We start from the raw sequence: 15934 nt of genomic DNA on the forward strand, positions 1-15934 counted from the left end.
GACTCAAGAAATAAAAACGGTCCATGTTAACTTTATGAATTAAAGCTTGTAATGACCAAAAGCCAGTGAAAGGTTTGAGTTGCACCGGCTTGACTTCAACCTACGAAGCAGTCAGTGGTCTTCCTTTAAATGCTGGTGCGAAGCAACTTTGACCAACTGAATGACTTCATTCAATTCCACACCAAAAACACATTCCTGCTTTCATTATTTTACATACAGACATACATGCACAGCTTCTCCCGCTCTATGCTGGGAAATTCCCTGCCCTTTTTACCTCAGCTTCCCTCAGCATACCCACGGCTGCCCGTCGGGCCGTCCTCAGTGCAGCACCGCGCTCGGGCAGCGCCGCTTCCCCTCGGCCCGTCCCGCCCCCTGCCCGGAGGCGCGACCGCTCGCGCTGTTTGCCCGCTGCTCCGGGTAACGGCTGCCGCGCGCCCCGCCGCCATAGCAACGCATCGCCTCGCTTGCGGCCCGAGAGGCGATGGCGGGGGCCGGCTCGGTTCGTCCAGGGCAAGGTATGGCCTCACAGGCTCGAGGGGCGGGTGTGGAACTTCTTTTAATCCCCTCCGTTTAAAAAAGCGGGGGATAGTCACTGAGGGAGTTGTGTATGTGGGTCTCCTCGCGCAGAGGGGGCTCATATATTGTTTGTAAGAGCGGCGTCAACTTTGCAAGAACCTTTTGTCCTTTGGAATACAGAGGGGTGTCCAGCAGTGACAGAGAGGTGATTGTCCCTCGGTACTCCGCCCTCGTGAGGCCCCAGCTGGAGCGCTGCGTCCAGGGTCTAGGGTCAGCAGCGCAGGAACGATGCAGAGCTGTTGGAGAGGGTGCAAAGGGGGCTGGAGCACCTGCCCTGCACAGACAGGCTGAGGGAGGTGGGCGTGCTCAGCAGGAGAAGAGAATGCTGCCGGGTGACCTCATTGCAGGCTGACAGTATTTAAAAGGAGATTATAAAAAGGAGGGGAATCAACTTTTTACAAGGGTAAGTGGCGATAGGACAAGGGAGAATGGTTTTAAGCTCAAGGAGGGAATGTCTAGATTGCATATCAGGGAGAAGTTCTTTTAAAGAGAGGGAGGTGAGGTGCTGGAACAGGGTGCCCAGAGAGGCTGTGGATGCCCCATCTCTGGAGGTGTTTAAGGCCAGGTTGGATGGGGCCCTGGGCAGCCTGGTCTAGTGCCAGATTTGGTGGTTGGTGGCACTGCCTGTGGCAGGGGCTGTTCCAACCCAAGCCATTCTATGATTCTATGAAAATGAATGATGAATGTTTTTAGTCCTGACAGATCTGCTGTCAGCTCCCTGAGTTACTAATAGTGCCAGGAAATAATCAAAATTAGAAAGTTTTTTTTCCTTTTTTTTCTTTTTATCCTTTTCCCACCAGTTTTCCTCTTCACTTTAAAGAAATTTGTCAAGTTCTTTTCTTCAATCCCCCCTTCATGAATTTACCTAAAGTAAAAGAATCTGGTTCCTAAGTACGTTTGTTACAGAATCATAGAATCACTTGAGTTGGAAGGCACACTGAAACTCTCCTGCAGGAAACCAGGAAACCTACAGCTGTGTCTAATTACAGCATATTGTCCTTATCATTCAAGAGCTCAGTTTAGTCATTCTGTGTTTGTTTGATAAGGTGTCCACCTGTGAGACAAGCCAAGACCATGGGAGCGGCACTGGCAAGAGCTGCACAGTGGACTGCTGCTGGTTCTGGAACTGGCACGCTTGAAATCACTCCTCTGAATGAATCTCTTTTAAATCAGATTGTTAAGTTTGCAGAGGATTTCAGCACTAGACACCCTCAGGAAGCAGCATTTGTCTTCAGGGAGCCCCTAGAGTGGAAAACGCAGTTGGGCTGTTCAGCGTTTGGAGAGGGTTATGAGACAGAGTAAGTCTGAGCTATAGCATGGTTTGAAATGTTGGAGGTGAACAACAAAGTGAAATTGTACTAATTCAGTGTAAAACTTTAGTGTATTTCAGATGCTAACATGGGTGAGATTCTTTACCTTTATATATTGAAATTTTTAACTTAAAAATGTTTTTGTTTTTGTTTTGGAGAGTTTGTGACTGTTCTGTGTTGATTGTGATACAGACCTTCCTGGTTAGCAGTCAGTACAAACTGCAGTATCTATTCTTATGACTTCTGACAAGGTGTCTAACTGATTAACTCTGTGATTCTCAAAAATGTTAGAAGTATAGGTTTTAATGCTGCTTCTGAAGTGGACTAACAAGCACAATCTTGAATTTCAGCTTCTTTGGGAACTATAGTTTCCAAGATCTTTATGAGCAGGCAGTTTTAATATACTAACACAATTTCAGTCTTGATCAGCATAGCAGTTATACTGCTTTGACCTACTTTTCAAATACTTTAAGAATTCTTCTAGAATTTCAAAATTAACATTGAAAAATGAATAGTCCAGAGGCACATGCTTGTTTCTTCAATCTAACAAAATGGTAAAAATACAGCCAGATAAGCTGTATAAGCTTCTCTATGCTGCTTGATTCTTTCTTGTGGTCAGTATTTATGCCTGTATATTTCTTGGAGTTTTAAAAAAGCAGGAGGAGGAGACAAGAAGTAGCAAGCTTTGTTGTAAAACACAGTAACCTAAGCCTAAAGAAGGGACTTTCAGAGAGATTTTGATGGATGCTGTCTGAAAAGATTTCAGTCACAAACTCAGCCTTTCAAAATTATATTTAAAGGTGTTACCAGGGTAAAGCAAATGAGTTACAGGTGTGATCTGCAGTGAATAAATTGGTTTATCCTGGAAGCTTACTGAAATACATCTTAAAGAAATTGTAATGATTTATCATGTGAAGCTTGAATAACATTCAAGATTCATCTTTTAAAATTTGCTGTTCCTACTTTAAAAAGATATCATTTACTTTTTTTTTTCCAGTGAAGCAACCGTTCAGTCTGAAGCCAAAGATGAAGATGGACAACCCTTACTTCTCCTCACAGCCTCAAATCTGAAAGTTCGCAATTTTGACCAGCTGTCCCATTTGCTACAAATTAACGTGGATAAAAAGTTAAAGGAAGCACAGGCGTGCCTTGAAGGTTTCCTTTTTTTTTTTTTCTTCTTCCCCCCCACCCCCCAGTCTTTCCTCTCTCTTAAAAAATATCTCTTTTCCTTGGATTTGTGTTTATGAAATGTGAAAAAAGAAATGCATGTCTTCATTGTAGGTGTTTGAAAAGGCGTTGACTCAAGAACGTGGCTGAAAGTGCTGATCCAGGGCTTAATGAAGTTTCTGTTCTTTTACTTCACAGTAATCAGTAACAGAGAAATATGAAATAAAATTAAACTGCTGATTTGCATATTCAAAATCATGTATACTGAATAATGCAGACTATACTGCAACAGACAGTAGGTTTAAGTTTCAGAAGAACAATGTATCATTAGAGGCTAATAGCACTTTTTTCCTATGTCCATAGTTTAATGCCCTTTTAAAATGTTACATCCTGTAAGGATTTTCAAATTAAACCTCATATGCTTAAGACATTCTTACCTGCACAAGCTTCATAGTGTACACATCCAGGTCATTCTCACAAAAACTTAAAAACATGGGCACAGCTACTTTTGTGGTGTCATATTCTAGTCCCGTGTTTCCAACTGAAAAGATCCCTATGCTAAACTGGATATCCCCCTCTCACAGGAAGTAAAAGAGATCAGAAGTATTTCTAAGTACTGTTAATAGAAATTGGATCTGCAATATGAAACTGTAAATACACTGAATCAAACTGAATCAAACTTAAGACTCATCTGAGCCGAGGTCCTGTCGCTGATAGTGATCAACCATGAATAATATGGGCAGAGTATCGTGCTGATACATTCACAGCTGCATGGGACTTCATTTTCAAGACGAGGGCAAATTGTTTTTGTAAAACCCACTGACATGCAGTCATGTCACTCTTTACCAAAAAAAAAGGACAGCTGGCACAGCTGAAGAAGTAATGGAGCCATTGGGAACGCTGCTAGAAAACTTTAAATACTTTCTTTAACACTAAATCTTGTTTCCCAAATGATCTGTTTTCAGTGAGTTAAGCCCATTCATTTCCTGTTTTGATCATCAACTGGGCATATTTAGAGGAAAGCAGACTTTTGATAAAAAGGACTATTTAATAATCATCTCTTGATGTCATGATTTTTTTAAAAATTAATTTTGTAAATCAATAACATAAAATTATTCAGCAGTTGAGATAAAAAGTGTTAGTCTCACTAACTAATCTTTTCTTTTCAAAGTAGCACCCCATTATATGGATTCTATTTCATGTTTACAGCTAACAGGGATCCTATAGTTAAAATTCTTGGCCCTGAATATGGGACTGTTGAAGGAGAAGATACCTCACTGTTGTGCTTACTTGAAAAAATGAAAAAAGATGATGATCCTCAAACAGAGATGAAAATGAAAATCGCTATTCTTCTTCATCAGCTGGATATGCAACTCCTTAACAGTTCTTTAAAACACATTTCACAGTAAGTGCACTTCAAAGGCAACCTTAGTATGTCAGCTCACGCATATTTTTCATTTTATTGTTAAATTACATTGTTTTCAACCCACAACATGTGCTTTTCATGTAATATAACTATATTTATTGAAATAACTTTCACTGTTTGCTAAGTTACCAAAAAATTCTTTTCCCTAAAGATTTTGCTGTAGGTGTGGGTACGTGTGTGCCTACAAGTGTTTAAGTTTTTTTGTTGCATATGTTTTGCATTTCATAGCAAATTGAAGTAATTTGTATAAATAACAAAGTAGCAGTTAAGTATTTTCAAGGAACTGATTATTTCTTCGTGAAAACACTCGAGTCTGTTTCATAGTTATAAGAACTTTCTAGCTGTGAATTAAATGTCTTTGAACTAACAGGTATAACAAAGAAAATCAATGGTAAGTGACCCATCCCAGACCTCAGTTGCTACTACTAAAACTTTGAGTACAAGAAAAAAAGCATATTATATTCCATTTTAATATCTCAGTGTGCATCCTTTTGATGAATAGATTTTAGACTGTTTTATATTAATTGCAGAGATGTAAGACTAAACCCAGCTGCTGTGAATAATGAAGTGAATCTTCTCAAGAATTTCTCTGGGAAAGGAGAGAATACAGTACTGGAATCACTGGAATACACATCAGGTCCAAATTTTATCATATCTAGCATTTACATATACCTTTATTGAAGTACTTGACTGTTACATGGAATGTGTTAAAATAATTCCATTAATAAATTAAAATTGTTTTTTTTTTTTCCTCTTTAAAGATAGGAAGTCAAATAAAATATATTTTCAGATATGGAATGTGCTTCTCTAGCCTTTACTTAGAGAAATATCATATGTCTTCATTAGAAGTAGAGGTAATAAACTGAGTCCTTGAAGATGAAACGTGTTAGGCATAGTCACAGTTCTTTGTTGGGTTAGGCTGTGGTGCACAGAGTTTTATATGACTGATTCCCAACAGAGTGTGAATACTTAAGTGTAACATATTGTTCAAGGAGCTTGATTTGCACGTGTATTATATTAATCTTCAGAAAATATAATTCTAAATTGGGTTAAAACACTAATGCTAATTGGTTACAGATTACACATTCTCTAACGGATGCAGAGCTCCTCCATGGAGACAAGTGCACGGGGAAATTTGTTACTTAATCATCAAACCACACGACACTGATCCTTTGTGTATCACTTGCAGCACAGCAGGAGTGTTTTTAAATGGAGTAAGTAATATTAAGGAATACCATAGAGTAAAAAATATTTTTATGTGCTACAATAAAAAGTCCATCAGGTTTGGGGTAACAGTATTGAAGATGTAAGACTTGTAGAGTTAGTTTGCTTATACTGATGGAGAAGAAATAGTAATGCTAGTATTGGGAAGGAATAATATACAAATTTTCCCATACATTTAGAGTGCTTTTTCTTTAAGCTCTATAGCAGGAGTGTATTCAATGTGTTTTGGTAGCAGAGCTTGTTTGGTCTTTGCATGTGCCTGAAGTCCTTCACACTACCCCTATTGAAAGCACTGTGGGACTAGGTACATCTCTAGGTCCTCACTGATCCTGATCTAGGATGTGATGTTACTGTATGGCTAATACTGATGATGCTTTATATTGTCACTCATACATATGAGCTTGCATTTGTATTCTTATAAGATATAAGCAGTTCTTTCTACTTTCAGTGGAGCTATTCTAGAAATTCTTTATCTCTTTTTGTCTGCTTTTCATTGCAGTTAGCTCTTTGCAGATTTTGTGGAGGGATAGTAGTCCTTTATTTAGTTTAAGCAGGGACTGATAATTTGAAGAGAAACTGATGTCCATCAAGTGTAACTTTACAAAGTGCTTTTCCTAAGAATTAAAAAATAGATCACATTTAGTTTGTTTGCTTTTGTTTGTTTGTTTGTTTTTTTGCTATGAGTCCTAAATCTTTTTCAGTTGAACAACATGCAGTACGGTGAACTTTAACTTGCAGAACTGCATATAGGACCTTAATTATCTGATGGATCCATAGAGGTGATCCATGCATTTTCAGTGTCATTTACTGAAGTCTGATGAACTCTGTGCTAAGTGTGAGGCTTCTGCACCTAATTCTTTACAGTGCATGACCCATGTGCTCTTTGGCAGTGTTTTATGATACAGATTGAATTAAGCAGTACTGTTAATAACTTCAATTTATTCTTTCTTGAAGGGTGAAATAAAGGGTAAAGATGAAATTGACTATGAAAGAAAAAGTGATGTGTATAAAGATATTGTCACATTTTTAAGAGAAAGATCACCTAAGTTTGTGGAAAATATGGCTAAGCAGGTATGTATATATTGATTGTAAGCGTATATTCTAGTTTGTAAAAATATATATTGATAGGAATCACATTATAGACCTGAATGTTGATGTTCTATATCAAAGTTAAATCTTTGGTTAAATGCAGAATTTTGAAGTATGAGAGATGCCTTCATTATTTTTGTTTGCACATTCTCAAATCTCAGTTAAATACATGCTTTTTGCGAATAATTAAGTTGTGGTGTAAAAAGGGAGTTATTCTGTCTTACAGAAGTAGTAAGTTTCATCCTTACTCTAATCACACCTTGAATTCAGACTTCTTTTTATTCTAACCAACTTACCTTCCTGATAATTGCGATGTAACTTAAAGTGCAATAGCTGCCAGTTTACATTCAGATAGTTGTTAGTTAAGAAGTACTGACATCACAGACTTTATTTTATGGCTGGTCTAAACCTTCTGAGAGATCAGTTTGTGCTTCAGAGTAATTTAGCTCCACTGTCGTGAAATGGAAAATAAAAACCTTAATGAGCAATAATTATTAATGTGTAGTCTTGAATAAAACATACATGTGTTCAAGATTTCAGGAAGGTACAATTCTTCTTCACTTTTGTTTATTTGAAAATAACAATTCTATGATAAAACCATGAATTGTGTGCTTAAAAGAAAGTCTTAGTGTCTGCTTAAAGGCACAGAGTTGACTGGGGTTCTGTTACTTGTGGAGAGGGCTTGTACTCCTTGTGTCCAACTACACAGCCTGTTCCTCTGTAGCATGGCTTCAATGAAACCTCACCTTCCCTCTGGAATCAGCCTGAATGCAGAATAAACCTGCATTGGAATCTAATGTATCTGCAAGCTTTATGCAACTGATACTGGTTCAGTTGTTCATGTCCTTTGCAGATGTTAGCAGAACCCAGCCCAATCACAAAAGAAACAAATAAAAAAATATAAAAGGAAGAACTGCTGTTGTATGCATATGAAAAATTTCTCAGGTCAACAGGAAGAACAACATGAGCAAAGCTAGAGTGCTTACCTCGAATATGGCACTTGATATGTAGTATTAATACTAACCCTCGTAATGCTTAATGTTATTAAAATTGCTTACATTTTAGAATTGTGGACTCAAGTTTTTGGTTTTTCATTTTCTTTACTTGAAAGCAGATACTACACTATTTCAGTTATAGTTCTATCATACAGTGTCATGAGGTTTGATCCAGCATGTGAGGTCAGTTTCTAATTTTGCATAAAGAATTCTACTTGTCTTCTAATGTTATTTCTTATGGAACACTGGAAATGTCAGAGTAGGAAAATATGATATCCTCACAGAAAAGGTCAACTTTTTATGACAATATTTTTCCATGATCGAAACCACTTGAATTTTTATCTTCATTTTTTGTTACTCAAATATAAGTAGCCCAATTTTTTTTTTTACAAGAACTGCCTGATTTAAATTTCAGAGCTAAGAGTTATGTGTCCAGTTTACACAATGACTGTTGTTTCAGTCACTCAAAAATGCATTTGCCATTTGTTTAGAGCTCTAAATTAGAGTTAGAAGCATCATGTTTTGTTTGTTAAAACAGAATCAGTTGTGCCACTACAATTGTAGTTGTTCCATCATTCCTGTTATTAAAAAAAAAACCAACACATTTTTTTTCAGACTTCTGTTGTGCTTATAACAGATTAATAGCTTTGTGGTAAAAATCATTACATTGTAATTATCTTAAGGAGGAAGACATTAACAGGGAAAATTTCATTTGCTTAGGTACCAGTCTGGGAGGTTTAGGGCTGATATTTACTTTTTTGAGACAAGAAAATTTGACAGTTCTGAAAGAACAGTACATTTTAAATTGTACACATAGGTACAGTAGCTTATGGTAATGGAATTAAATTTGTAAGTTGTTTCGTTCAAAAGTGCAATGAGTGCAAAAGTTCTAATGTGGATTTTACTTATCCTGTATGCAAATATTTCTTTAATTTTATATCTACATATTGGTTTACATTTCATAAATGGGCCAATGTATGAATGTTTAAGTCGTTACTGTTTTAAAGCGTTATCAAAGTGATTTGGCTTCATGTGATGGTCATAAAATGTAAAGTAAGTTGGTATTTTAATATTTTTCAAAATTCTAATTCTAAATGGCAATGGAGCTGATAAATATACTGTAACTACGTTTAAAAGTTAAGTGTTTAAAAGTTAAATAAGACTAAGCAAATAGAATTTACGTTGTATTCCTTTAGTAGTCGTATAAATAATTGATTCTGTATTCCCTGAAGAGTGTCAGCCATGCCATCCTATTCAATAGCAATATCCTATCTGGTTGCCTTGCCGATGAGCTTGTTTAGTACACTCTGCATTCTAAAATTAGAATATAAATGAGTTATTTCTGTCGTGCAGCACTACATTTGTGTTTAAAGGAAAATCACCTCTGCACTAGAACTATAAAAAGGACAAAAAAACTATTTTCAAGATCACCTGTATAAAATAAAGTACAACTGGAAACAGTTTTGGTTTATTTTCTGAGGGGCGTTTCAAAAGGCTAGTTATGTACACATATATTGCAGAGCCAATTAACTTGCTTAATATCTTCTTGGCCTTGTTTGTTAACATCTTCAAGTGCTGAGTTGGCATACACTGCTGTAGTAAATATACTTTTAAAAACACGTTTAGCCGGTGTAGCAACAGCATCAATTCCCTGACAATCACAATAAATTGCCTTGTTTAGAGTATCTTTTTGGAATAGGAGAATTAACAAGAGTTAATTTATGATGAGACAGTTGGGTAAGCAAGCTAGGAACAGCCCATTCTCATCAGATACTAATCGAAGACAGATCATACTGTGACAGTCTCCTTAAAACTGCCTTATATCAGATACGAAAGAATGTCTTTGCCTATCTGGTAGAGACAGCTGCAACAATAATGAGTAACGATCATATGCTATCTTTCCTGTAAAAATTGAATATGTTCCAATAGAAAATAACAGTTGACAGGAATCTTTGCTGTTCTGGATATTTTTGATCAGCCATGGTACCAGACATTGACAGCTGAAGGATTGGTAGGTGCCACTCAGCTCTGTTTTGACGTGTGTCTTGTTCACCATTGTCTCTTTTGAGAGACAGAAAATGAAAAAAACTGAAATGGAAAGCATTTATATTAATTCTAAACTATATCAAATTAAATTACTTGGAACTGAAGTCTAGCAGTTTATTACAGCCTATTTTCAGTTTTACTTTTGTTTATTTTTTTGATGGGATTTTTTTGTAAATGCTTTGTGCAAGGAAATATTTATTAATATAAGGAATCCATAGAGAGCAGAATGACCAAGTCTTAAAACTTACTGGGCATTAGGTTCTATAAAAGTGCTTGTATTGCAAATTATTTAACACACTAGGAAATGAAATACACTCAATACCCAAGTCTATTCAAGAAACTCCAAATCTATTTATTTCATTTATTTTGAAACTTTTAGTCTGCATGCAGTTGCTTTTCAGATTAATCTAACGTTTCATTCTTTTAAAGGTAATCTCATTTTATACCTATAATTTAATTCTACATTTAATAAATAATAAGCCCTTCACTTCATATTTTGCTGATAAGTTATTGTTTTAATGTCCATTGCTCATTTAGAAGTATGACTGGCAAACCCTATCTTCTTCTTTTGTAAGGAATTTACATTTTTTAAAGAACCGACATATGAGAAAAATGATCAGCATGTAGAAGTAGTTGCTAAGGTCTCCGGCCAATCCCCAAACCTTGATGATTACACAGAAAAGAATGAATATGAGAAAAAGAAAAGTTCTGCTGAAAAAAGCAGATCCACTGACAAGAGGATATTAGAACCATCTATGAAGTGGAAGAATATTGGTCTTTCTGCTGCCCGCAGGTAAGTAGTTATCTTTATAATTGAATTTTCTGTAGCTCTCCCTAACTTGTGCTAGCAATTACTGTTATTTCTGTTTTAGTATGACCAACCCAGGCAAAAAAGTACATTTCGTTTTCACAGCACTGTAAATTAGGAACCAAAAAAGCACCAAAAGTTTTCCTCAGTTGGGCCTGGGACTCTTCTTGGAATACAAGGAAAGGAAGATACATAATATTGAGCTCACGATCAAAACAGTGGAACAATTCAGTGTCAAGAACAGCTAAACAGACTAGGACTCCTCTACCTGGAGAAAAGATACCTAGAGGAAAATGAGAGTTTTGAAAACATGAGTTATGACTGAAGAAGATGTCTGTTCTAATACAAAAAACATAGGACATCAAGTGAAGTGAGTCTCAGTGAGACTGAAAGTTCAGAACAAAGGGACCTATTTTTTTTCACAGAACACATCTAAGCTCTAAAAATATTATTATCATTATTATCATTATTATTATTATTTGCCACAGGATGTTGAAGTCCGTTCATTTTCTTGAGATAAAAAAAAGCAAGCCGACAAATTTATGGGAAAAAAAAATAATTCAGAACTGCTTATGTGAGAACACTTAAGATTTCCATGAACCAAAATTTTCTAAGAAATATTCTGGAAAAAAATGATTCCTCTGTTGATCTTGTGCTATTACCTAGAAAGATGCTAGTGGTCATGGTTGGAGATGGTATGCTAGGACAGATGAACCAGTGGTCTGGCTGCATATACTTCATTGATCTTGTTTTACATACAGGTTGGCATCATGCAAATTTTATAATATTCCCCTGTTTTCATAAAATAAAATTAGTCATTTAAGATACAGTGTGTTTTCTTTTTAATGAAATCTGCTGTGCAGATTCACGAAGTCGTATGTGCTGATATAATCTGTATCCAAACATAGCTTTTTCTTACATTTTAGTGACAAAGTTGCAAGAGAAAAAGAACAGAGAAAGAGTACTGTATCTGGGAAAAAAAAAAAGAAAGCCTCTGGTACTTCTTCTGAATCTGTTAAAATTCCATCAGCTTTAAAATGGTATGGCTTACTTGTCTTTTCTTCAAAATTTTAATTAATATTTCCTCTATTTACAATATTTATCACCATACTTAGTATTTGGTAGTGATAATCACGTGTTTCCAATGCTATTATTAGGCAGGATTGTTATATCTATTTAACATATGCTTGTTCATAATCCTTTAAAGCTATCTAAAGTGAATGATGGTCGTCATTCATTTTTAGTAAAATATCAGACATGTTTGAAGAAGTTAGTGAAAGTTCTTCAGAGACTGATGAAGATGAAGAACAACCTGTACGTCACCAGGAAGGAAGCACTGATTTGCCATCAGAATACTGGGGAATTCAGAAACTTGCAAAATATTTAAGGGTAAGTTAGAAGTATTGATTTAAAAAAAAAAAAAAAAAAAAAAAAAAAAAAAAAAGCCACTTTCTTTTTTTCTTCTCTACATCTGAGGACACCGTATCAACTTCTCGTTCTTTGTATATATATATATATTTTTTGATTTTACAATAGCCCTGCCATGTCACATGCTTGAATACTTGAGCTGTTTGCTTTCCTAACACCCACCCTTATTCCCCTGCATTTTTATCTGCTGTTTTTGGCTTATGTAGACCCTTAGATTAAGCCATCTGTTCAGTGTTATTTAAAACTTAAGATGGTATAATTTCTTTATTAATTATTAGGTTTCTATTTTGCTTTTCGAAACTTTCCAAGATATTTCTTTATGTGGATAGTAACTTTCAGGAGTTTTTATTAAAACTGAATACTTGCCTAAAGTCTTTCATCAACTATGATTAACGCATGACTGAAGTAGTTCTAACATGGTCTTGTGTCTGGATAGTTGATCTCAATGAGCAGGAAAATATATGATAAACAGATCTTCTAAAACAAAAAAGACTTTTTACATAGAGTTGTTGAAAATCTTTTGGAGTATACAAGTAAAGATTCTTAGACTTCTGTGTATGTCTGAAAACAAAACAAAACAAATCCCCTCAACTCTTCTGGAAAACTCTAGAACTAGTCATGTTTTTCTCTCAGGAAAAATTCCTTCACAAGTTTGTACAGGAATTTAAGTAATGTAAGTTACTAATGAAGTTGCTGGTTTATCTATTTTTTTTGAGTACAGCTGCAGAGCATACACATCCGACAGATAAAAATGATTGTGTTGTTGTACTTGTTGGTACAACAAAATTACTGATGAGGAGTAAGAACAGATTGATCTTCTTCCAGTCCTTTCAGCATCAGAGAAAAGTATTTTAATGCACTCTCAGTGTTTTTTCTTAGCTCATGTATGTGAGACCTGTGCTACTGTCCGTAGCCAGAGGCATGGAAACAGATGGATAATACAAGTCTCTAAATTCTTTATGCTTCATCCTTTGTAGATTTAACCTCTATATTCTTGTCATTTTAGCTACTCTAAAGTAAATCTTCATGAGTTTAATCTGATATAACATCCAGCAAGTAACTTGTTCAGCTATCGCTAATGCTGAACACACTACATATACGATTTCCATGATACAGGTTGTTTTTTTGTTTGTTTGTTTTTCTTTTGATTTGCATGTGATTTCAGTCCAAGATGTGGTTTTAAAATCTTTCAGTTGACTGATAGCTTGCTTCTGTTTTATGGACCACGTCTTTGTACTTTTCTGAGAGTTGAGAGAAATAACCATGTTGCTTTTTAGTAATAACCCTCAGATCCTCCCAGAGAGAATACTTGAAATTCGTTACTGTTGATGAACGCCTAGAAATCTTTTCATTGGCATATCTATGAACCACCCTCTTTAGCTAAATGGCTCCTGATGATGTAGTTCACAAACTCTCTCTCCTCATTAGATCCTTCATATACATACATTTAGATTTTAGCACTGGACATGATTCAATACTGAAACATATTTACATTTGTTTGAAACCATTTTGAGTGAAGTATGAGAAGGGCAAATAGGAAAATAAATTTTTCATGCTCCTCCATTTTAGAAATAAATGTATTTTATTTGAGATGTCAACACGCAAAATTACTTAATGGCTTAGAACTAGAATTAGAATGGAGATCCTGTAGTGAGTACCTGGTAAGATGTATTTTTAATACAAAATTCCATCATATGAAAAGACTTTGTTTTCAGAATTTAAATGTATACTTGTTCGTGTTTTAATGTACACCCAAGTCTTCCAAGCTATTTAAACTAGATATAAATTAAACAAAGCACTTGAAGATATACTTAAAATAGTTCTCTGTCAATTTTTAGCTACGTAAAGCAAGAAATCCCTAGTGTCAGATAAAGCTGAAAAGAGATGCCTCTGTGCCATACCACAGACAGTGGTTGAAATGCTTTATTGATGGAGTGCTACTTTAGCCTGCACATGGAATTAATTTTAATTCAAGTATAAATACTGCACTTCTGGCCAGACTTGGAAGATTTTTTGGCAATCTTGTTGTTCTTGTAGGCAAGTGTTCTTGACACATGCAACGTAAGAGAACATAAATTTATGACTGCAATATTTAAGTATCTACAAACATATTTACATAGACGCATACATTTTGGAGGGTTTGCGTTTTGAAAAGATGAATACGTTGTTTGCACACTTTAAAAATCAAAGGAAATAAATAATAGATGTTAGAAAATGCAGTCATTTCTAGATGTGACTATTTTTGAATATCTGCTGCAGTAAACATGATTTACAGTTCAGCAAGACTCCATAACATTAATGTACAAACACAAAAGTTCCATAAAACCTGGAAAATACCTGGTTTTTATGGCTCTATTAGATTACCATCTTAAAAAGACAGTTGCATCCTGTATAAAGTAAATTTGCTGGGTCCTGTGAATTGTACTTGCAGACAATGACAAGGACAAAAATTCTAATACAGTGGAAATTCCCTTCTGACTTTTTGCCCTTCCCTGTTTTGCCTTTCTCTGTGAAAGAGCAACCATGTTGGAATTGCTCCACTGGGAAGCAGCTGCTTCTGTGGTCTGGCTCCTTGTCCTACCTTCAAGCTTCCCAGAGCTGCGAAACAGAGCATAGAGCATGTGTCTGATTGCCATGTCTCCTCATTGGCTTAAGAATGGGCAATAAAGGAAGATCAGTGAGGTTGGTGACAGCATTGTGTTAAGAATCTTTTGGGACTAGATCGGGTAAATTTGGAATGAAGAATTGTTAATATTTCAACTAAGTGAATTCTACTGTTACAGCTTAGTTCCGATTTTACATTATCTATTAAAATAATGTTTCTTGCATATTAGATTTCTGGAGGAAGGACTGCATTGTACATGTGAAAAAAACTTAAGAAATAGAGTGAGGGGGATCATATTTTACACCAACTTTTTTGCTAGAATAGGAGATCGAGGGGTACCAGTACTTTACCTTCTTTTCAACAGAGCTGAGGTTGATCACTGGGAAAAAAAATTATCAAAAACCACTCTACCAAAAAAAATCAAAAACAACTCAAGATGCATCTAAAAGTCCTAATTTTTTCTCCTGGGAAGCTGGCTCAAGGAATAAGTATCAAAGAAATCTAAGCTATCAGTCAAGTTCTTATAATGCAAGTGTTACAATGAGTTGGGAAAGAGCTACATCCCCTTTGCAGTGTAAGCAGAGCTAAGACAGAAGACTATTATGGCTGGTGGCAGAATTTATTTCCATTTCTTAGGGAGCTCAAACTTATCAGTTACAGAAATGGAATTTGCAAGAAGACACAATGGTTCCTTGGCTGAGATTTTTGTACGTGGAGAGTACTAGCATTTTTGGGACAGAAATGTACTGGTTAGAAATGCAGGTGAAATAATGAAAATAGGCAGGAAAGCTCTGCCAGGAGCTAAGATGAAGAGTTTAGAAAGAAAGGTTAAATAGATATTGTTGATAAACAGTATGAGAGGGTTTTCTTCCCAACGAAAAGGCAGAGAGACATCTGGAGATTGATATTTTCATGGTTGGGGCATATCAAAGTGCAGAAAATCCATGTGTGAATGAAAGGAAGAAGTGTGGGCAGGAAAGGTTCAACCTGTTGCAGAAACAGGGAGCCTGTTTCAGAACACTGGACTCAGAGTATCCAAAACAGTCTTAAATGGAAGAAGCGTGTGTGTCTGGGAGTTCTTTTGCACTCTGTGAGGTTTGCAGTGTGACATTTCTCTGCCTGGGGGGAAGGGAGAAGCAGCAACAATGGCATACACACTATTATATATCAGTAGTCAATCAGAGTTTTTGTATAATCTGAGATTTCTCGTATTTGAGGTCTGAGGTTTTAGTTATCTGAAACTTTCTCATAAAATTTGTG

The 15934-nt window shown here is 35.9% G+C and overlaps 1 protein-coding gene across 2 annotated transcripts in view; it reads left to right on the forward strand.

Moving 5' to 3' along the window:
• Positions 1-333: 333 nt before the first annotated feature.
• Positions 334-15934, forward strand: part of ODAD2 (outer dynein arm docking complex subunit 2) — a 75450-nt gene continuing 59849 nt past the window's right edge. For both annotated transcript variants that reach the window (XM_048951806.1, XM_048951807.1), the window contains exons 1-10: positions 334-515; positions 1623-1874; positions 2884-3041; positions 4263-4458; positions 5010-5116; positions 5557-5693; positions 6658-6774; positions 10409-10626; positions 11568-11681; positions 11886-12030. In XM_048951806.1, coding sequence (XP_048807763.1) covers positions 1651-1874; positions 2884-3041; positions 4263-4458; positions 5010-5116; positions 5557-5693; positions 6658-6774; positions 10409-10626; positions 11568-11681; positions 11886-12030 — 1416 coding nt within the window. In that variant the 5' untranslated portion in view covers positions 334-515; positions 1623-1650. The remainder of the gene's footprint in view (positions 516-1622; positions 1875-2883; positions 3042-4262; positions 4459-5009; positions 5117-5556; positions 5694-6657; positions 6775-10408; positions 10627-11567; positions 11682-11885; positions 12031-15934) is intronic.

Source organism: Lagopus muta, chromosome 7 (genome assembly GCF_023343835.1).
Source record: "Lagopus muta isolate bLagMut1 chromosome 7, bLagMut1 primary, whole genome shotgun sequence".
Taxonomy (NCBI): domain Eukaryota; kingdom Metazoa; phylum Chordata; class Aves; order Galliformes; family Phasianidae; genus Lagopus; species Lagopus muta.